A 24,246-nucleotide genomic window follows, 5' to 3' on the forward strand; every position below is an offset into this window, starting at 1 on the left:
GCCAATTTCATCCTGGAAAATATAAGAGCTGCTGTAAGGATTGCGAATGCTAAGCTTTTCAGTGTTTGCCCCCATGAGGAGCAAGAAAGCATTACAGAGCATTGCAAACTGCAACACAAGCCTAGGCATCCTTTACTGCTGAAACCATTACTTGGTCCAAATATTTTTTGTGAAGTGTGATGTGTTGATGTAATACTTTTGCTTTTCTCACATTTGCCATTTCAACAGCTAGATGACAATTTCACCACTTTTTCTGGCTTTTCTTTGGAATTATGATGTATATTAAGATGGGGTTTTGGAAGGGACTAAGAGATTTCTGAGGTATTCAGAAGTCTAAGAAATGAAATATATGTATTTAGTCACCAAATGTATTTCACAGGTTGCCAGTACCCCTGGTTCACAAGAGCCACTCGGACCACAGTCATGCACGTGTTGTTTGAGCATTTAGGTTGGATTAAAAATATTCTTCTTAAAATTGCTAGTACTTCTGTTGTAATTCAACACTCATTTGAAGGCGTGAGCGCTCTTGCAAGGCACTGTAAGCCTTTCATTTGTTTGCCCTTTGACTCACCTGTGGTCAGGACCTTTGGGTGACATCCTTCTCCCTGCTTTCTTTTGAAGGGCATAGGTGAGTGGAACATCGGGCACCTGAACACACTGCTGGACATGGTGGAGCAGGAGTGTGGCATTGTGATTGAGGGGGTGAACACCCCCTATCTGTACTTTGGGATGTGGAAGACCACCTTTGCCTGGCACACGGAGGACATGGACCTCTACAGCATCAACTATCTGCACTTTGGAGAGCCCAAGTCTTGGTGAGTCTCATTTTGCACCTCTGATTAGTTTTCAAAACTTCACGGGCGTTTTGTCCTGGGTTGTGCGGAGTTGTGTGAAGGATGATGCAGCTTGGCTCATATCTGGTTTTACAAGTATCAGGCCCTGTGGCATGCTGTTCAGGTGATCTTCAGTTTTTTGTATTCACTTGATATGTCTGTGTAGATTTTCCTCATAGTTAAATTGCTTCAGATTCTTCATAACTGTTTGCAAATGTGGATTTCCCTGTTTGCAGTGTCCAGTTTTTAAAAAATGAATCAGTACTTACCGTCTTTTCAAAGTTCTAGTCTGTTTGGGAACATGGAAATGCTGCATTAGTAGACTGGTCGGAAAAACGCACTCAACAACACAATGAAATGAGTTTTTCATTTTCTTGGACACAAACATTGTGTCTGGGGACCTCTGTGTGCACTCTTTTCATTTCTTTTTTACATTGCCAGAGCTTATATACCCACGTTAAACTAATTTTGAGAGCACTGGTACTCTCATATGATATTGACACAGCTGTTGTGTTCTTGAAGAAGGTGCTTTAACCTCAAGCGGGATGCAGTTCTGATTAAAATCCAGCTCTTGTGAGCCAATAGGTATGTGTAGTACTGAATTATAATTAATCCATTCACTTAAATTTTAAATTTCCTTTTTTGTATGGTGGAATCCCCACCATACAAAATTCTGCTTACATTGCATTTTCTTTGTGCTTCTGATTTCTGTGGGAAAGCTACCCGTGTGAAAGGCCCGATCACTGCTCAAGAGCTTCAGCTGGGAATTAACTTTACATGATCTCTGTATGGCAGGTGTTTTAGAAACAAAAATGTCTTAATCTTTCTAGCCAGCAGAGGGCGATGTAGTATAACAAAACATAGATTCTATTGAGAGTTCTTATTTTTCTTTATATTGAATTTTAATATGCTGAAGTACAAATCAATTTTGTGAAGATGACAGTTCTTGTAATTCTGACAGACAAGCACTGAAAAGAGACAGCTGCTGAACTACAGCTTGTAGCTTTTAATGACTTGATTCTGCCAACAGCCTCACTTGTAAGAAAATTTCAGTTTTTCTCTGGAAACAGCCTGTTTTTAACACTTGAAATTAAACAAGTATCCCATTATAGACTGATCTGTTGAAAATGAATTCATTTAGAATTTGACAAGAGACAGTTTAATTTTTTCTTTATCTGCCGACAATTTTTTTTTTAACTTTGTTTTTGAAATGGGTTGCTATGATATGTTTTGTAAATCTAGCTGTGCTTATATAAGAAACCACTTTAAGGTCAAGTTCAGAAGTCCATTTTCTATTGCTGAAGAAGACAAATGTACTTCAGTCTCTTGGAGTGAAGTTTTTTAGTGTTGATTCTAGTAGGATAACTGTCCTACTCCGTTATGCCAGAGACAAATAATGAAAGCTGGCATCTGTTTAAAAAGCTCTGCAGGAAGAGTGGATTCACCACTGAAATGTTTCACTGAAGTGCTTCTTGTGAGAGGTGAAGTTCTCCCACTGACCAGCAGAGAGCACTGTGGCTCCTCAAATGTAAAAAAAGTTAAAACCAGAAAACAACAAGTCAACAACAAAAACAAGTGAAAAAAAACACCTTTGACATTGCACAGATTGCCGCAGCTGGACTTAAGTTGAATGAAGGCTTTAAATTACTGTCTGTCTGTTTGGACTGCTAACAGTAGATAATTACCTAGATCACACAGCACTGCAGCGTGTTTTCACATTCCATCTGCAGTGTGTACAGCGCGGCAGGCTGGCTGTGCACTGTACCTGCACACACGTCATTTTATTAATGTTCTTTTCCTTATTACCAAAGGTAACCCGCCGGCTTCAGATATCACTGACCAGCAAGTAAGGAGGGCTTTTTACGTAAAATTCTTCATAAGCCATTCCAGCTCAGCTCTTTATTAGGTGGATTGAACAGCTGAGTGAGTTTTAACTGTGCTTTGCACTCAGGTTTAGATTCAGAAATCTCCTTTGTGTGTATCATTTTGAATAAATGGAGCAGACTGAGCTGTTTTAACTTGCTTTAAAGTTGTTCTCCCATAGTTGTTAAAACAAGTCCTATCTGGTCCTTCAGATGCAGGTGTGAATAATTGTCATCACATCTCAGTCAGGCTCCCTCTGTTGTAAAGGCCTCCTGGTTAATTCCAGACCAGGGGAGCACAACTCCAGTCCTTTAGGGCCACCTCTGCCCTTAATTATCTCCCTGAACTTCTTATTTACTTAATTGAATAGGTTAATGCCTTTCCTTGTTCTTAAGAAGTTGGAGGTAGTGGACGTTGAGGACTGAATTTGGGCTCCTCTGCCATAAATTATTCAACATTTTGACCTGGGGAGCTCTCATGTATGCGACACGTGACAGAGGAAATTATCACGATTCTTTAAGATCTGCCTTGGGATAGAAAGCATGTTGATAAGTCTGATTCAGACATTGTAACAATCAATTTATAATGTTAGCTGCTTGGATCAATTTTTTGTACTTTTGAAAGATTAAGAGCCGAGGGTTATTGAATTTTGTGGCAGCACGTGTAGTCTTTTTGTTAACTGATTGGGCTTTATATGGAAATGATTTAATTCTGTTTTAATGATTTATTTTAATGATTTAATTCTAATGCATGAAAGTAAATATCATACTAAAATGCCTTAAATATGTGACCTTCAATATATATGCCATTGGACCTAGATACTTAAAAATTTAAAATGCTTTTATTTAGTTTGGTGGTGTAATACATTTTGGGACTTGATTTGTAATGTATATTCAGAGTGGAGCAAAACAGGATTGGTTGTTTTGATTGCAGAATATCTTTTTTTCTTTTTAATAATGGCTTTAACTTTTTCCTATTTTATATAGTTGCTCTAGGAATATTCTTGAAATGTTTAAAGTATTTAAAATGTTCATTTTAAGCTTTAAGAAAAAGTAAATGAATTTAGGGTTTTGATTAAATGTTATTGTTGCCATTTGGATTAATTAATCCTTTGTGACTGTGATTTTGACTCTACATAACCCTTAATTCCCATTAGTGAGAGTTGACTGGACAGAGGTGATACCTGTTGAATGCCAGGCTTAGTGACAATTAAAAAGAAAACGCATATGGGAAGCCTTCTTATCTAGAGAACAACATCTTTTGAGTTATCTTTGTTGGAAGCAGAAGTAACACGCTCACCATCTGGGATGTTCAGAGCCAGCAATTTCTAAACTGGCAATATATAACAGCCAAATGTAGTTCCTCAATGATAATTCAAGATTTGGAAGTCCTGGCGCTTATTAAATATAGATAAATGTATCATCCAGGTTCTATGGTCTGTTCAGGTCTAAGTATCTAGTCACTTCTTCCTGGACCTTACTTGCTGCCTTTGATGTGGGCTCATCCTGATTTGACCACTTATATCTTGATGTAATATAACTTTCCAGCAGGACAGTACTCTGGCTTCTGGCTGGGTAAGACCCTGGGATCTTTTTACTGCTAATTAGCATTAGAATTGAGGTGCATGTTCTCCATCATGTGATGGGGGCCTGTTGCTAGTTGTATTTGTGACTAGAAAGATTACATACAAACACGAGAGATTACTGAAGAAATCTGTCATTTTCAAACTGTGTACAGTAGCACTTCTCTATGGTACTCATCTTCATTTAAGCTTTTTCTACAAAGTTTGTAATTTACTCAAGTTCTATGAATGCAAACCACAAAATGCTGTGCAGCTCTGCACAATTGGGTATGACTTTTTAATGGAGATTTTTAAATGTTTTTTTTTGTGCGATTTCATTCATTTTTTCTGTCTCCTCTGCGCCCCTGTGCTTCATCCTTCCCTTGATCTTCCAGCCGAACCTGCATTTCATCAGTCAATATGCTGTGCTTCAGAACTCATTAGAAGAAACGGTGCAGTTGGTGTCTCTCATTTTATCATTTTGGCTGTTTCATTAGGCAAACCGGAACTAATCCATAAATCACTGAGAACCACAAAGCACTGGTCGGGGAGAAAGGGTTGGGGAGAGAAGAATGAATGACTGGAAATTAAAAGACAGTGAACCTTTCCAAAAACAAACTGGAAACAAAAATAATTTTTGCAAACTTCAGCCGATGTGTTTTTTTTTTGCTTTTCTACTTAGCTGTTCCAGGCTGAGCTGGGCCAGGTACGACTTAACTCTGCAAATTAAGTAGTTTGGTGCCCTGAAGTTTTTGCCTCAGATGTCTTTTTAGGATATTTTATGTCACTTCACGAAGCATGAAGTCTGACCTGCTGGAATCAGTACTATAAACGTTTTTGATTCTGGGTGGACCCTGGACATTAATCAGATTCAGTCTTGTTGCAATGTCACATTTTAAATTGATATATTTAATTTGTTAGCCAAACAACATTGCACTGTTTTAATCATGCTTTGTGATTTTTGGCTTTCTTCTGCCTCAGTAGGTGATCAGAACAAATAGCATACTGGCTTATAGTTTCATCACTGAATTTGTTTGTGTAGGTGGATAATCAGGCGAAAATAAAGCTTTCTTTTCAGAGACTTGATGAACAGGCCATTTCCTGTAACATTGCCATTTTTAATTGCATAAAAGCAGCAATGTGATCATTTACAACGACCTGACCTGTATAGAGGTATGCAAGAACAGAAATGTTTTTTTTGTTGAAATTTTGGTATTTGATTTGATAAAGGGAACACTTTCCGCATTTTTTCTCTTAATTGTTTGGATACCTTGTGTTCCTGAGGTACAGTTGGTTACAGATTATTTGATTCGGTGCTTCCTAGTACCAGGAGTTGGCTCTACAGTGGGAAAGGACACGATTGCTGTCTTGCGTATTCACAGGGGTGAAATGTGGGTAAGGCTTTTATTGCATTACGGGTTTTACAATCTCAGCACCCTATTACAAATCTCAATGATAAACAGGATAAAGCAAAACATTTTAATCTAATGTATTTTCCTGTGGAAATTAATTCAACAGTAATTTCAATTTTCAGGACCTGGTGTTGAGTTATATTCAGGAGGCTAAACTTTTAAAACCTGAAATGGGTCCAGTTGCAATTCACTGGGAGTCCATTTTCACACATGGGGTGTCCTACTATAGCCTCTCAGAAATTGCGTGGCATTCATGCTTTTACAGAAGCACAGGTGTTTTTTAGGTTTAAATGGAAAAGCTTATAATGTAGGAATACTGTTTCTTCTGCTTTCTCAAGTTTGTAAGACTAATGGTTGTCGCCATGGATACCTTAAGCACTTTGGTGTGGTTACTCTGGAAATTTTTTCCTTCACTTTGAGCAAAGTTGCTTCAGAGGTGATAATAATTGGGCACACACTCCCAGGGACCGGTGGACTTGTCTGGGTCACATGTCTTTGCTTGCCATGGAGGTGGAGCTTCCAGAATTGAATCTTAAGGACCTGCCTTCAGTGATGTTAGTGAGATGCACCTCAGCTCCAGTTAGGAGTAACTCTCCTGTTAGGGGCTGTGGAACCTGTGGCATGTTAAATAACAAATTGTTGGAGGAGTGCTAATGTTTTTCGTTCGTCTTGTGCGTGTGATCTAGGAATACAGGTTCGTAAGCTATAAAGAGCTAATGCAAATTGGAAGAAATATGAAATGTTCAGTTTTCACTTTTCATTTAGGTAGGTGAGCATGAATCAAAGGAACCACAGTGACAGCTGTGTGAGCCCTTCGTGGTCCTGATCCCGGTCCCATATTGCCAGTGTGATCTCTGCTATAGGTTCTATGTCTGAATCCAGCAGCCGCTTACTGAGAGTAGGAGCAAGAGTGCCAGAGCTTTAAGCACATGTTAAAATGAAATATTTTCATTTAGTTTGCACTGTCAAAATAGAAAAGGTGATGGCTTATTGGGTGCTGAAGAAATGAGATCCAAGACGAACAATTAGTCTCTGTATTCACAATGGATTTGAAGGCTCATTTTCTTGGTAAGCCTGCCAAAGAGGTCTTAAATAGACTGCAAAGGGTTACTGTTGCCACCTGCTTGCTAAAGGACTGTCCTGTAGTACATCTACAGAATGGAGATTTGGAATGGAAAAACTTCTGATTTCATCTTCTTACTGATAGAAATGATTAAAAGTGTAGTAATTTTTCTTCCAGTGCCATTTATAAGGAATGTTATCTTTTCCAGTAGGTTGTTAAAAGTAAATGATGCTCACAGATGGACTCTCAAACTCCTTAAAGTGGTCGTTTGCATTTTAAAATTAATCTTTCACTTTTCCTTTAATTATAGTGTGTTAAACTGCATGATGTCTGTTTGCCTAACCTCTGTGCAGCCACTGTGAAATTAACTTTCTTCCCCTCCAACATGTTTTGGATCAAAATGACACTTTCAGAAGATCTACTGTCAAACCTTACTGTGTTCAGTTTTCTGCTGTCTCTGAAGCAGTTAAGTGTTTTGTGAATATGTGTTCAAAATGAGGTTGCTAGCAAATATGTTACTGGGAATCTAAATATTTTTATAAGAGTATTTCCTTATCAGGATTTCTGCTTTATTCTAAAGGTAGTTTTCATCACTGAAGCTCATTGTTGACAGGGTTTGTCGCACAGAGTGCCTCTGATTTGCAAGCTTGTTATTTTATAGGAATCTCCTGCATTCCTGCAAGTGCCAAAGAACAGAACTGTTCAAGTTTGTCATTGACGTAAATGCTGTATTCTTGTTGTTCTTGTTAATTTTCAAGAGTTGTGTCCCAAGTAATCTACTGATGGAAGTTTTCCTGCCTCTAGAAATGAAGGTAGTAGCTATATCTGTTAATCTGTTGCCTAACTGTGTGGAAATCCCATTCCAGTATACCACTTTCATAGTTCCTAAACCTGTTGTGCAGAAATTTTGGAACAAAGGCTATAAAAAAAATCGGCACAGTTTTGTTAAGTAACGATGAGAGAGTGACATTTCAAAGTTTATAGGAATTTACATCTACCTTTGGAAAGTTGTGCACCTTTTCCTTTGTGGTGAAATTGGTAATATTTCTCAGCATATTTTTTTTATAACAATTAAAATGTAGTTATTTCAAAATCAGCTGAGATTGCTTGGTAATAAAATATAATTATGTGAGCTGATATCTAACTTAGTGTGTTGAGCAAGTTAAATATGCTACTCTCATGTAATCTTATATAAAGTGATTCTTATTCTGTAAAGTTGCTCAAATTTCCTCCATTTCTGAGTCTTTAAATGGAAAGTCTCATTAGATGCAGTGAAGGGCAGGCTCATACTAGGTCCCCAATTAGACGGTAGGGAACTTTGCTCTTGGATTAGTAGTAATTAATAGCAGATGAATTAGAACACCGTTGTCAAACCTGAAGTAAAGAGAGTCCTCAGTGACTCAACATACTGGGGCAGCACTTGATGTTGTATTTTTAAAATGTTTTACAATTGAGGAGGCCAATTAAGTCCTTCAGTAGGGGGTCACCCCCCACCCATTTGCTTACATTAAAAACATCATATTCTCCACTTCTCTGCTCCATCTTTTATCGCCATTCAGCCTGGATTATTCGTGTAGCATTGCACTAAGACAAATTAAATGGTGACATCCTTGAATTAATGCATCCAAAATGTATTTCACCTCTCTTGGAGTATGCTTCTAACTGATTTTGTAATACAGAATATAGTAAGTGTCTATGGGAAATGACTTATCTATTTAACATGAGAAGAAAGAAAACACAGCATTTCGGCTGTGGAGCTTTCTTTGGGTGTGAAGGGCTCGCAGCCGAAACGTTGTGTTCTCTTTCTTCTCTTTTCAGCCTGGAATAAACCTTTACTTGTTCCTTTGCAGCCTACACATGCTGACGCAGCTACCCACCTGAATTTAAGATGACAAACATCAGAATGCATGTGTTTCTACTTTCAGGTGGTTTGCTTGCTCTGTTTTCACCAGGCTTGACATCCAAGTAAACCACTTAATCTGTGCCAGAGCAGCTCTCACTTATGAAGTTATAGAATGCTTCATGATTGAATCAGTTACTTAAGTGTATCATGGTCAATCATGAACAGTTAATCAAAATAACACCAAGATGTTTAAAAAATAGCATACTATCTGAAAACATAAGCATACATATTTTTCTCATTTCCTTTGGTGTATCAAAAACATGTGCATTATGTCAGACTTTTAGTGAGTGTTGAAAATATTCACAGTGCATGCAGTCTTTTATGCCAAGAGAGACTTCTTCCTCATGTACCCAAGGAGAGGCACTTGTGGTGCTCTCTGACCCAAACCCAATGCCGTCTCCGAGCACGGTCTCAGAATGTGAATGACTGATAGTAAAGGCGGTGTGTGGGAATTCACTGCAAAGCAGGGGTGTTAATCACCTTGAGCTCTTGCAGAACTCAGGTTTGTAAGGATGGTAAACCCAGAGCTTACATTCTTGCTGCCTGTTGCCCCTTTTCATCTATTTTTCTGTCATCTCCATTTAAAAATCAATATATTTTGGTTGGTTAGCCATTGGAAATGGCGAATTGTGGAAAAAGGCAGATTCTTCATTCGCAGTCCAAAACATTTTGGTCAATGATAAATTCATTTTTCAGACATCCAAATATTCAAATGATTTTTCCCCATAGTGTTATTTCTCCTGGTAGACACCATCCTAGGAAGCTAGGAACAGCCTCTCAAGCTCAAAGCAGATTTTTCTCCATGCAAGTTCAAACCTTTTGAATATCAGAATGTGGACCATACCCAAGTACAGTGACCTTGGCTTGCAACATCCTTACAAAAGACTTAAGAGGTCATTCAGTTGCTAGAAAATTCACAGCTGCTCAGGCATGAGACTGATTAGCCTAATAGACCTGGAATAGGTTTTAGACTGCATAATGCTTTAAACTGCATTGCAGGATGGAAAAAATATATTAAAAGCTTTAAGTGCCTTCTTGTTTTCCAGTTTAGAAAGGGATAAAAAGTTCCGTGCTCTGAAAAAAATGGACCAGCCCTTTACGTCATCCATTTATCCAAGACAACTGAATGTGATTTTTTCAATCTTGAGAGTTGGCACTTTAGAAGTGATGCAGTTCTGTGAAGGCTTTCTTCTATCAGATTGTTGTTCGAATGCCTTTCGTAGTCTCACTTTTCTGACACCTGTCCGTTTCATTAAGGATAAGACTTAAAAGGTCTGGCATTAGAAACAATCTGCTCAGATCACATTTACCCATCAAAACAAACAGATTTTTTTTTCCTTGAAAGGCAGCCATCATAGTGAGACATCTCATTAGTATTGATTTTGGAAATGTACTTCATGCACCAAATTGCTTTTTTCTGCTTAGTCCTTTGGTTACTGGTAAGTAGTGACACTGTTCTCCAAACAGCCAGCAGACAGTGTATCTGTGGTGCCTTCTGTCTTGTTTTATATTGGCCAGAGCAGCAGGCAGAGATTTAGAATGAATTACTTTGAGATGCCATCGGTTTGTTTCTTCATTCTGTTTTGTGTAAAGTGAGATTATTATGCTGTTGAAACTATTTCTATTTGTATTTTTATTCAAGTCTTCCTAGAATCAATTTTGAGAAGTCAGCTTAATCTTGCACATCTAGCTTACATCCTTACACATGCTACCCTGGTATTGTTGGGTAATAGGAATATATGGACTATATATTTATCTGGAATATATACACATGCAATTATTAATAAATACATACTTGAAATTAGGACATTGAACTTTTCTATCAATAACATTTTAAAACTGTTTTATGTAGATGGCTTTGTTAGCTTAGTAAATACTTCATTGTTGAAAGCTTATTACAAAATGCTGTTTTTTTTACATGCATGCAATAACAGGATTGCCAGTTGTACTTTGTATATCTCACATTATCACTGAAATAGTGTGTATCTCACATTATCAGATAAATAATTTCCATCTGAAACATTAGCTACTTTGCTAATAAAATGATTTGTAAAGCGCATTTGCACAGCAGTGTTTCTACTTTCAGTCCCACCCTACACACTTGTTAAGTTCTATCAGATGTGCGGATGTTTAATGTGTTTTTGTTCATTTAGTCAGGTTGTTAGAGCTGAATTGAAAGCAAAAGTCATTATTTCTTGTGTGTGGTTTCTTTAGGATAATTGTTTGCATCCATCAAACTAAACACAAGCAAGTGACCCTATAAATAGCTCAGCCCACGTAGAATACAAATTATTTATGGGGACTTGTTAGAAACTAAACTGTCTCTCACTGTCAGCTTCTCGTAGAAGGCACATTGACTTCTAAAGAGCTGTTTCTCTATCTCTATACTGCTGCATTGTTACTAACATTACATGGGCTGTGGCTGACAAAAATGTTATAAGCCATTTGAATAGTTATTCGTGTTCAGCTTTGTCAGAGGAGAAAAAGGGTTGAAGAAGATGCTACAGAATATTGAATATATTAGCTGATTGTCCAACTGGAAAATCTTCATAGTTTAAAACATTTTCCTATCAGATTGTTTATCAGATTATTGTTTGGAAAATACTTTGCACTAATTTTGCACATTTTCTCCCCAAGGACTCTAAGAGCCCTTTGTAAGTCTGTGGTGGGGGGCTGGCTTCCAGCTGATGGGAAGCACCAGTGTGGGAGCTGTATGGCAGCCATTCCGAACCAGATGCTGAATAATAATAATCCCTTACACTTATACAGCACTCTTCTGGACACTCAGGTAATGGGGATTCCCTCCACCACCACCAGTGTGCAGCCATAGTGCGCCAGTCCGCTCCCCACACACCAGCTCTCAGTGGAGAGGAGAGCAGAGTGATGAAGTCAGTTCAGAGAGGGGGATTATGAGGAGGCCATGACTGGTAAAGGCCAATGGGAAATTTGGCCAAGACACTGGGGTGACATCCCTACTCTTTTCGAGAAACACCCTGGGATTTTTAATGACCACAGAGAGTTGGGACCTTAGTTCAATGTCTCATCTGAGGGACAGCGCCTTTTTACAGCACAGTGTCCCCGTCACTGTACTGGGGCATTAGGACCCACACAAACTGCAGAGTAATCGCCCCTACTGGCCCCTCTAACACCTCTAACAGCAGTCACCTTAGTTTTTCCCAGGAGGTCTCTCAACCAGGTACTGGCCAGGCTCTCACAGTGGGCTGCCAGCTGTGAGCTGCAGGGTGAGTATGTGGAAGATGAAATGGCAGAGGGAGAATTTGAGACCACTAAAAATAGAAGAAATTACATGGATGGAGATGAACTGGAGATGTTATTGTTTTACAAGTTCAATATTATGACATTTATTTTGCCTCCTATAGCGCTGAGGTTCATGTGGGCATACCAGGATGCAGGCAGAGAGCATAGAGAAAAGCGCAAAACAGTCCTTCCCTATGTAGTGATCTTGAGGATATCAGTGCTACTTCTTACACAATTCAAAATAGTGTAAATTCTAAAGTGAGCTAAGTCAATGGGTACCTCTAGGATATCTGTCAAAAAGAGGGGAAGGAATGTTCTGAATCTTTAAAAAAGGGACATTCAAAATATTTAGTAAGTGTTTGGAGGAAGAGAATGCACATCTCTGGATGTGATCTTCAGAATTGACTCACTGTAATGGAGGAGTGCATAGCTCAACAAACAAAACTGTACAACTGTATTGTAAAAGTTAGCATCCTGCCCAAAGGTATTAGTTAGCAAATCATAAAATATGAACACATTTATGGTGTTGTAAAAATAAATCTTAAATCTGTCATGATGAGTTAGTGTTCAAATAGTTAAGTCATTTAAGAGTCTTTTTTCAGAAATTTTATTCTCGACTTTGATAACTTATTAAATTACTCCTACGTCGTAGAGAAAAATAATGATCTGAAGTGGTTGTGGGCAGGTTCAGCAAGTTCTAAAGTTGCAAAGTTCAGAAACCTGTGTCTTGTTTTGCATTTCAGGACTTGCATTTTGTTTCCATGACAACTAAGGAATACTAAAGTCTCATAATAGCAGACAGGTTCTAATTAGATTCACATCTGTTTATTTTTGTACATAACTTACAGTGCCTTGCAAAATTCACTTCCTTCAGAAGATGTTCCACCTTCTTGAATTATAAATGATGTACTTTTTCAGAATTTTAATGGTGGAAGATGTTATAAAGTTGGCAAAACTACAAAAGGAACTGAATTGTTTATTGCACACAAATTCACCCCCTTTGCTATGGTAAGCAAATTAGTTCATGTGCAAAAAATTACTTTGACAAGTCACGCAAGTAGTTGAATAACCTGTTTTTCTAAAGATATACTGGTTCTCGTGATTAATAGTTTAGAATAAATACACTTGTCTCTTCAAGGTCCTTTATTTAAGAAGTGAATTTAATGCAAAGATTCAACCATGAAGATCAAAGACCTTTCAAAATAACTTGGGGATAAGGTTATAGAAAAGCTGGTCTTTTCACTAATGCAGTCCTTTTTGTAATGTAGTGAGTTGACCAAGAAAACCATTAATAGGAAACCTGGAAACATCTGCCTTTGGCATCCAGCCTTCACAGCATGAGCAACTTGCTCACCAAGTGTGAATTTCTCTACTTTTCATTTAGTCATTTTTCATATCTGTAGTCAAGTTTCTTTGGTGTTTGTTCATTGTTTTAAGAAAAAGCTGATTTTCACAGCATGACATGAGCTCTCCAAGCAAAGAGTTCTCCTTTTGTAAAGTGCGTGTGTCTGAGGAGAGGGAAAACGACAACGAGGAGAACAGGATTTTGGTGAAATCTTGTTAGCAGGCTTGTTTCTCAGAGGTCCGTATAATTTGGTGAATAAGGCTGCTGCGTGCTGTGATGGGATTATGGGAAAGTCGTTTGGTACGACTTTGTTCTTGTGCTGATCCTGTAAGTGTGAAATGTCTGATGCAGTCTCATATCAAGCTCATTCCATAGGGACCTATGCTGGAGTTTTTCCCCATTAGATCAAAGCATTGGTCCCCAAAGAATGTTCCAACAAATTTGGCTATAATGAACTCCAGAGGTGAGCACCGTGTAGTGCTGTTCTGCTGTTCAGTTTCTCTCCACTATCATCATGGTAATAACTGTCTGAAAAATAAAATATTTTGGCAATAAAAAAATTCTGGAGTAAAAGAAGAGGCTGTCCATATTGTACTTCCAAAGCAAACAAAAAAAAAAGGTTTTAGGTTCTGATGGGTTGTCACTCCAATACAACAGAAAAATGGTCAAATCCTTATCTGGTGAGAATGCAGTTTAGTGTTGCTTAGATGTGGTCGAGCTTATATCTGTCAGTAAGAATTACTGGTCAGTTTCTGCTCCACTCAATGTTTTGTAGAACAGGTCTGTCACTTAAGTGCCATATCGATGTTAAATATCCTTATAATAGTCATTATTAGTAGCAAACATTACTAGGCTCATTTGTGGTCTTCTCTCTCCTTATCACAAAAGCTTGCTCTCACGAGAGTGACACAAGGTGCTGCCCTCCCTTTGATTGCAGAACAGGCACCTGGACCTGGCACTGAAAATCTTAATGAAGCAGCTCTCAGTGTGAAGAGATCCTAAAATCCCCGGAGATGCTCTTGAAGTGGGGAATCTATTTGCTCTACACCTAACTCTTTATATCGGTGCTCTGACAGGGGCCATGTCTTTCCTAAATCCCCTTATTAAAATGAAACCCATAGATTCTTAGTTTTTCCTTTTGGCTCCAGCTGCACAGCTCAGCAGGAGAAGGAGCTTGTCTGTACATTTAGAAAAATGCATGCATTTGCTAGACATTCTCCAGCACTACTGACAGCTGGTCCCTTGTTCAAGTCCCTGTGCCTCTCAGGAAGGAGGTGGAGGTGTTCTGAAAAACCCTACACATCGCAGCATGTTCAACTGTTGAAGTAGCATTCGTTGTTCATAACCTGTCAGGTTCTATCTTAAATGTGAAATTAGTCCTTGGCTGTATATTCTGTTGAGGCTTTCCTACAGATTTGGGATATAGAGCATTGTGATAAAATATCTTAAACCCTGTAGGTTTAAAATCATGGGGCACCAGTGAATAATAATACTGTTCTTTGTTTTCCCAGGTATGCCATACCTCCTGAACATGGGAAGAGGCTGGAGAGACTGGCAAAAGGTAAATTTTGCTCCCTCTTTTCCCTTTGTGCTTTCTGTACTTGTTCCACTTTGTGAAAGATGATAACCCGATCCCTCATTCCAGTGCCCTTAAACTCCTATCAGGCTGTATCGGGGGAAATCTGGAGCTCCAGAAAACTGTCGTCTTCAAATACCATGGAAAACTATGCATTTTTCCCTGCAGAATCCTTCTTTCTTTTTAATGCTCAAGACTTGAGCTCAAATGCCCAGACTGAAAGAAGCAAAGGAGTGATAATTAGAAACTGCTCTAACAAAAAAGACAAATTCATTTAGAAATGAAATGAACCATTTCTAAAGTGACTTTACAAGGAAAGAAAATGTGCTCCTTATTGAGGAAAAATGTTCTTGTTGTTAAACTGCAGTTTACATCCCAGGGATCCAGAGGAAAATTGCCTGACATGATGTGGAGAATGCAGAGAGTCCCAGGGGGGCTAGTTCAAAAGGTTTTTTTTCACATAGAGAGAGAATTTGTAACCTGCAGTCTAGCACAGTGAATTTATTACAAATGATAAGCTCCCTAAACTGAGAGACAAGAGTCAAAATCCCAGCCTGCCTTCCATTGTCGGTGTTCAGAAGCCTGTCCGATGGGGGTTTGTGCTGATGCTTCACTGGGGCCAGGTGTGGAGAGCCAGCCTGAGGTCAGTAATGTTATAAGGAGCCACAGCACTAGTGTCACTGTAGCTGCAATAGATGCAGTTTGAAGGTAGGGAAATTAGAAGAATTCTCTTTAACATTTCCTGCATTTTGCAGTTCTTAATTTTGAAGTTAGAATCCAACTGTACCTGCATCCTGACACCTGTTATCTCTTTGTCTCGCCCTGAGGAGGGCTTCATCTGTAAAAAGTGGTGTTTGCTAATTACTGACATGAACGTCTTTGGCATGGTGTGACTGCTGGGAGTGTAGTGCTCTGTTACACATTACTCACAGGCTGCCATGTACACTGCTCCGCTCCTAAATACACAAGTTCATTAAGGTTAAATATGTAGGTGAATTAATTCATGTGTATGCAGGGCCTCCCTTTCTTTGAGATAAAGGATTTTGACACATGCTTTGCTCTATATAAAAATCATATTATAATGCTCTGTCATTATATCCTCAAATATATGTTTTCCACCCCAGGATTTAAAGAGTCCAGGATCCTGGGATTTGGGATGCTTAATTGCATGGGCACTTTATTCAGGTTCACAGAATCTTGAAAGGGATTGAGAGGGATTGAGTCCGGGGAGTTTATTCAAAACCAGCAGTGAATCAGGGACCCGGGGGCTCAAGAGGAAATGGAGTTTTGATATGGAATACAGAGCTTTACACAATAAGGTGATTGGTACACTAAAAAATGTCATCTTCTATTCTACATAATATTCTATGATTATTTAATGGTTTGGTTGCCTTAGCTGTTGGTGATTTCTAAATAGCAAGAGGTAGCTTGCTCAGTAAACAGATGATGACGGCTGAAATTCTGACTTTTACTCCTAAAATGCCATCTGGAGTAACTCCGAGACTCGTTGCTTTCAAATATCCAAAAACACTTTACTTAAAATGAATATCTGCATATAATCCTGTGCTTTTTAACAGCACACAAATACCTATGTTCTGGTGGTTTCAATGTGCACACCTGGGCCGGCCTGGCTGACATCTGATATGGAGTAGTTCAAGTAGGGAGCTGAGCGTAGGCTGCAAAAGAACGAGTTAAAGGTTTATTCCATGCTGAAAAGAGAAGAAAGGAAACGCAACGTTTCGTCTGTGGAGCCTTCTGAAGAAGCCACCATGCTCTTTTCAGCATGGAATAAACCTTTCACTTGTTCATCTGATATGGAGTACATCCAATCACTTATTTTTAATTAGCAGTGAGTAATTAGTATTTGTCACCGAGTTGCTCATTTTACATGTAAGCATGCAAACATTGTCACTGTTATTTCTCTGTTAGCTGTTCAAGACACATTCTTGTGCAAGACTAGTGTCATGCACACTGATTACTGCGGCTTCATATTTTTGTGAAAATAGCGTGAACGTTGGGAGTCTAAAGCAGACAATGGTGTAATAGAGTAGCCTAGAAACTGGCAGCAGTGAGTTACCTAAGAGCATTTGTCCATTTCCTGCTTTTGCTCTATAGTTTGTGTGTTATCAGTGATTACCATAAGCTAATAGTTACACAATGTTTTTTTTTGCTTCATTGATGTTGGTTTGCAGTGTAATAAGAGTACATGAATATTTTCCAACTGTTCCTTCTGAAGTTGTGGTGCATTTTCTACACTAGATATTTTTTGCTGTGGTTTACACTTGTGAAAAAATCGATATGGACCTGGAGTTTGGAATATTTGCCTGTGGCTGAGGCATAAACAAGTATTGGAAACTGGAATTTACTGGAGACTGTCTTTAATGTAAGGTTCGTGCTATGTTACAAATTAACAGAAGACTACAATATTTATAACTTGAAAATAAATGTACAGACAGTCATATCCCCTTATTTAATGGTTTACATTCTTTAAATGTATTGATGAATAATGAAATTATTATCTCATAATAATAAATGCAATAGAGTAATGTTAGACTCTGGGAGTTTGAAATACATGTAATTATATTGAAGTATACTATTTTGGTACATTTTGTTCTTTCCTTAATAACAGTGCCTTAAACTAATCAACACACCATCAAAGATATTAATATTATTGTAGCATAATGTTTGTGTTTTAATTTAACCTTGCCCTTTATTTGTCTGATGTAGTAATGGTGTGGCTTGGAGTAGAGTGGTGTACTATATAATACTTTTTTGTTTTCATATCCTAATCTTTACACACTGTACTTAAGATAAGTGGCATAAGAACATACAACATTCACATTATTGAAACTATTCAGTAAATCTACAACATATTGTGCTGTTTAATGAAATTATACATTAATTCCATTATATTTCTGTCAATGTTTGTCATATAATTTGTGAATTGCAGTACTCCTGCTGTGCACCAGAAGTAGATGAAATAGCTTTCCAGACCATGTCTTTTTTGTGATTGTATGAAGGACACCTGGGATAGTAGACAGCATTTTTATTTACTCGCTTTAACAAAGTTTCAGCTGAAGACATGGTTTGAGATCTGATCATTGTCTAGTCACCTCACCAGCTAGTCAAACACCTCAGAGCTGGCAACGCTTGGGCACATGGGTACCCTTGCAAGCTTCCAGGGTGAGGTAGTGGCCTACTGGGACATGATATTTAGATGGTATAATGAAAAACAATATGCATTAAAGCTGATTTATGCATTTTTTTCCACATACCTTTTAGTTTTTTTTACATTTTCAAGTCTTTTACACCTGCTTGAAAATATATTTGAAGTGTTCTGCATGCTACTGGTATTGACTAAAATTGGTATGTACTGTAATGTGTGGCAGATAGGCATCAGGCATAACAAAACAAGGTGTGTGTATATCAGCCTTTAGTTGTGTAGTTCAGGAAATTCTCATCAGAGCAATGAATAAGAAAATTAGCTATGAAACTTCAAAGCAGCAATTCAATGAATAATGCTATATGACTATCATTGGCTTGTGGCTAACTTTAATTTTTGCTATATGAATAATTAGTATTTATAAAATACTAGAATACCAGAAAGATTGTTATTAGTCATCAAAGGGACTCAAGTAATGCAATTGGCAGCTGTAGCATAGGGACCTAAGCTGTAGTATTCCAGATGTGGCCTAACAAGGGTATTGTTTTTGTCCAGTACAGATATGCTGCTGAAGGATATCGAGCAATATAATACAAAAAACACTTTTTCAGAACCAATACTTTCTCATTAGCGACAAGTTTTATTTTCTTGGCCACAGTTGAACGATTTGCTCAGACCTGCCATACAACAGAATCCCCAAGACTCCTGTCCTGTTGTCATTAGTTGCTAGTGAGTGGCTGAAACTGCACTACTCTACCTTGAGAATGAGCTTATGTCTTGATTTGTGCAGCATCACCCCCCATCCGGCCAAGTGCTTGAGAAAATCCATTCAGCTCAGAGATAAAAACTAAATGAGCAAATAATATAGTATGTCAGTCGATATTGTTCGGGTTTTTTTTGTTCCCATTAATGGAAGTGAACTCGAAGAGCCGCTATCGTTTTTTTAAAAACATCTTTCACCTAAAGTGCTTACACATAAAATTTGAGCTGAGCGGAACGTGGTTTAATTAAGGGATCTCTCATCGGGCAGATAAATGAAGATGACGTCTTATCAAGAGCTGTATTTATATTGATCAACCTATGAAGAGAGACTCCAAAAAAGGAAGAAAAGTGTTTTAATGGTTCCAGCCTCTTCACTTGTCATTGAAGAGCACTGTTTTTTCTGTGGTGGGGGAGGTTGGATTTGTGTTATAAAATGGAAATAAAAAGCTGTTACTCTTTGCCTTTCCTTATTAGGTGAGGGGTTATTTGGTATGTCAAGTGGTGACAGTATAATCAGTTTCGGTGATGCATTGGTCAGTGGGTCAGGGAGAAAAATTCTTAATCTCTCGAGGCCAAGTGAGAGCTTTGAAATGAAATCCAGCCTCTGCAGACCTCATTATTCTTTGTCAGGTGTGGAGGTAGTGTAACAGGGCTCAAAGTGTAAGATGCGAAAGTTAGAGGTGGACTCTTCAGTGTCCAAGCTCTGCTGTGCACAGGGCTGGTGACAATTGTGGGGCTGAGGCTCGACTGGGATATAAGTGCCAGGTTCTTGGAGGGCCATAAACATTAGTCTGAATCTAGGGTCTGACTGAACAGGGTTAGGGTTAGGCTGTGAACTTGAGAGCAGTTCCACAAACAATTCATCAGTGAGTTACTGTACATTTCTGCATTACGAGTAGTGTGTCATGAGTGCATAAGAAATGTTGCATTCAGCTAATGCTGCTCTTTGAGTTGAAGGGTATCACAATGATAAGAGGATCTTTTTTAGATATTTCTTGAAAGAAAGCTGCTTCAGCGGATGTGGGCTCAATTACAGCCGGGATGGTCCCATTCCTCCTGCAGTAGAGGGTGTTATGAAGGCAGTGTTTTCCAGGGCTTCCAAAGGCTTGCAGTAGGACTGACGTCTGCCAGTTTTTCTGGTCCTGGGTGGTGATGGAAATCTGTTTCATGCTCCTAATGCTAAAATGCATTATGTGCTTCCTGAGTCTAATTTGACTGGTCGCTCCTAATATTTTGACCACTGGATGTACAAATAAGCTTCAGTTTCAACTATTGTCTTTTGCAATTCGTGGGTGGATTGAAGATATTTTAAGCCATGCCAAAGTAAAAAAAAAAACTCCTTTTACACAGGTATTTTGCACTGTTACTGCTACTGAAACTTACTCCAATAAAAATTCAAAAGTGCAGTCTTAGGCGAGGGTCTGCTGGGCAGACTAGTAGTTATTTTTGGAAACAAAATTCTCTTTGTGAGAGAGTGCCAACATTTTGAAGTATTGGGCTTAAGAACCTCAAGGCCATTGACATGAATATTCCAATAAGAATGCTATGAAAATGACTTGAAAAAAAATAACCTTGAAATGTTGTAAAGTACCTTTCTCATATACAGATCAGACCTGTGCAAGGACAGATAGACTTAGAGGAAATTGAATTGATCTAAGTGCTATTGATTGTGTACCTTGACGCAGCGCATACAGGAGCTGTGTTCATGTGTTGTGGGGTACCCTTCGATGAACAGATAAATTAATAAAGATAGATAAAATCTCCCTTGGATTGATACATAGAGGCTTCACTATTGTTTTGTTTTTAAAGGTGTGCTATGCAATACCTTACACCCCCTACTCTTTTCGAGAAACACCCTGGGATTTTTAATTACCACAGTGAGTCAGGACCTCAGTTTTACGTTTCATCCGAAGGATGGCGCCTTTTTGCAGTATGGTGACCCTGTCACTACAATTGGGCATTAGGACCCACATAGGCCACAGGGTGAGCACCCCTGCTGGCCCCACTAACACCTCATCCACCAGCAACCTTAGGTGTTCCCAGGAGGTCTGCCATCCAGGTACTGACCAGGCTCACAACTACTTAGCATTAGTGGGTTGCCTGTTGTGAGTTGCAGAGTGATATGGCTGCTGGCTGTTATTTATAATAAAATGTTTATTTAATGGCACGTATTAAAGAGAGGAAACCTAGCAAAGATATTTAAAAGAGATCTTGGGTTTGAAGACATTGCAGTTTTATGCCACAGTGCTTTGGTGACTGCATACATTGATGGGGCAGATGGCAAGATTCCCAGGCTGCAGTAGTGATCTTGCGGCTTGCAACAGTGTGAGTGAGTGCTTGTAATCTACCATTGTCGTAGACATGGTTATTGATTGAAAAAAATATTTTCCTAGGTCTATAAAAATACTGCTGGTGATCTGTACTTACAGAGCCAGTTCAGGGAATGGTAGTATGTGGATCCAGCAGTGGTAGTCCCATCTTATCAAGGATCAAGACCAGAATGAATCAAAGTAGAGGCAGGATATACTACATGCAAGGGGTGAGGTAAACGGTGATCTGAGCCAGCAGGTGGCAGCATTGCCTTAGTGCAGAGGCACACAATAACACAGCTGGCCAGGACTGCCTCTTCGGAGGGGGAGACCCCAGCAGACTGACAAAATCAGGATCTCAGATGGGAGTAGTAGCAAGAAAGCAGAGACAAAGAAAGTCCTCAGCTGACCAGGTGTAGCCCCTTGAAGTAGGATACAGTTGTCTATGTATGTAGAAAACATAAAATACTATTGAAAGTAAACTGAATATGAAGTGCAACAAATAGGTAAACTCAGTTGCAGCTGAGGTGCACCTGTGTCCTCTCGCAGGCAGAAGTTAAGTTCCAAGTTCCAGGCCATGGACACCAGTTGCATTTGAATGACCCCTTGCATTACTTCTGCACTGGGCTCTGGTTTGCATTGTTTCAACAAAAAAAATAACGAACTGGACTGTGGGTCTCAGATTTCTAAATCCTTTGAAAATATTTTAGGGCACAGTACTTTGCAAAAACTTCACAGGATCTAAAATGATATGTGGAAGCAGACATACGGATTTTTTCTTTCAGGATAGTTAATTAACCTTTTAAAATTCAAAATCTTCACTACAATCAGCTGATATTTTGAGCTTGGAGTCATCGGTAGAACTTGTTGTGTTGGTAGGAGACTTCTTTTTAGCTCAAAGCTTGTGCTTCTGTCTCTTGTGACACTCTTGCTCATGTAGTGTGGTGGATTCTATGAATCTGTACCTTCTAAACCTCTCAATGTAATGTTGCCAGGATACATAAATGCTCTTGTCTCCAAGAATAATCTGAATCAGAAATCAAAGCCATGGTCCTTGTGAGCACATTAATTTTCATTCCAAAGCCAAGCAGAAATCACCTGTAGTATGCTGACACCCATACTCCCCTGGTACAATAGAGGGCTGCCTTGGTGTGTTTTAAGGAAGTTTGCAAACAGGAGGTTACCAGCTATTTAGCTGATTATTAACCAGTTGATATGTCCTGTATTCTTTAGTCCTATATATATATATGAATAACTTTTTGTTTTTGTCTCATTGTTCAGTGTATGATCCTTAAAAAAAATATTTTTTGCCCCCTCTTGTATTTTGCTTGCTGCTATACTTTAGTTATTTCATGTTAAAGGAGCTTGTTATTTCATTGTTTCTGTTGTGTTTCAAGATGATGTCACCTGTGCCAAAACTCATGGAGCTCCAAATGGCCATGGAAGCAAAACTTCTTGATACTGACATGTCCCCACAAGCTCTGTGGCCTGATTGTACCTGAGGCAGGAAACTGTACCCGAGCTATAGTGAAAATGCCTTCCAGCTCTGCTGTAGCTGGATTAGGGACACGAGACATATGATAGGAAACAGGCTTTAAGTTGACAGAAGAGACTGTGCTGTAGAATTTTCTCATACAAAGTATAAGCCAAGAATTTCTCTCACACTTCGCTGATGTCACCGCTAATCATGTGACATTGGGGTGGCAGTGGGGCTGGCTGAGGGTCACAGTCCTGAGCGAGGTCCTTCGCGAGCGCCCAGATCTGCCTTTGCTCAGAGCAGACATCACTCCGCTTAATGAGGCGCGGGTGGCAGAAGCCCAACTGCTAATTGCTGGGTTACATCATCCTCCTGCTGGAGATTCATTGCCAGTGTTGTGCGAAGGTCCTTGATTTGGTGTATCCCATCATTAGTGTGCTGATAATGGCTCATGCTGGGACCCATTTTGTTCTTCATATCTGTTTTATCACTGAAAATTCGAAGGCATTCACAACCTCTTACTGGAGCCCATGGCACAGAGCAGAATGAGAAGTAATTATGGTAATTGAACAGTTTTAAGTGCTGGTTATTCAAAATGTGGTGCCCTGAAAGTGTCGGGTCAACAGGAGACACTGCTTTATAAAGCTTTTAAGGATATTTTATATTCAGAATGCGAGGCCAACCATTTTACTAAATTGGTGCCCTTCTGGGTGGTGAAAGGGTTGTGGAAGGTTATCTGAAAAAGTTTAAAAGATGCCCTTTGAAATGAATTTGCAAAGTGGTGCTGGCACAGTTGGCAGATATTTTTAAAGTGCAGGTGAACGGAGTCACTTTAAAACGAGACAGCATTTATTTTCATAGACTGTTTGACCATGTCATTTCCATATAGGATGTGTGCTCACCCTAAACCATATGAGTTAAATTAGGGATAGTGGAGAATGTCTCTATAAATCTGTGAGAGCTCCAACAAAGAGGGAATAAAAAAAGTGATATGAATTGAAGCTAAAAGGAATTATGGTGTTTTCTAGTTGGAATGTATATGACTGGTTATAGTAAAAACAAAATGAAAGGGGAATTTGAGAAAAAAACTTTATTCATTTGTTTAGTGTTTTTTTTTAGGCTTCAGCACTATAAAGAGATATTGCTCAGCTGAGGGCGAATTGAGTTCTAAGAGTTTGAGTCAACCATTGTAAAGCTTTCTCTCTTGTCATTAGTTCTTATTTTAGGCTCGACAAGGGACCTGGAGCTCACATCTCCCAAAGACGTGCTGTGAGCAGTCTGCAGATTAGACACGCAAGGATGTGGCAGGCCCCTGACATGATTTAAAAACTGCTTTTATCCATTTTTTGTACCCTCTCCCTTTTCTGAGTTAAGGAGGCCACTTCAGCTGAAGACAACATATGCCTTGGTGGGTGATAAAGTAAAATGTAAATCTGGCAAAATCTGTTTTATGGAAAAAGGCTCAAAAATAAATTGGAGCAATTTTGCACTGCTATAAATGTTTAACTGAAAGAAAGGTGAGCTTTTTTGACAGTGTGAGAAGAGAAGCTTGCTGAAGTTTACATCACACACTTATAGCAAAACCCCAGGATATCTATTGCTTTAAATTAATGGCATGCAGGTGTGCTATGAATGCAAAATCACAGTTCATTGTGCATCTTAAAGCATCTTTGGATTGCTTCTGGGTAGGAAAAATCAAAATCAGTTTTTAACGCAAGGCC

General features: G+C 38.9%; 1 protein-coding gene across 3 annotated transcripts in view; it reads left to right on the plus strand.

The window, feature by feature from the left end:
- Nucleotides 1-24,246, plus strand: part of kdm4b (lysine (K)-specific demethylase 4B) — a 125,814-nt gene that overhangs the window by 19,103 nt on the left and 82,465 nt on the right. For all 3 annotated transcript variants that reach the window (XM_088622450.1, XM_088622451.1, XM_088622452.1), the window contains exons 5-6: nt 622-815; nt 14,750-14,799. In XM_088622450.1, coding sequence (XP_088478576.1) covers nt 622-815; nt 14,750-14,799 — 244 coding nt within the window. The remainder of the gene's footprint in view (nt 1-621; nt 816-14,749; nt 14,800-24,246) is intronic.

Source organism: Lepisosteus platostomus, chromosome 27 (assembly GCF_059453375.1).
Source record: "Lepisosteus platostomus isolate fLepPlt1 chromosome 27, fLepPlt1.hap1, whole genome shotgun sequence".
Lineage (NCBI taxonomy): Eukaryota > Metazoa > Chordata > Actinopteri > Semionotiformes > Lepisosteidae > Lepisosteus > Lepisosteus platostomus.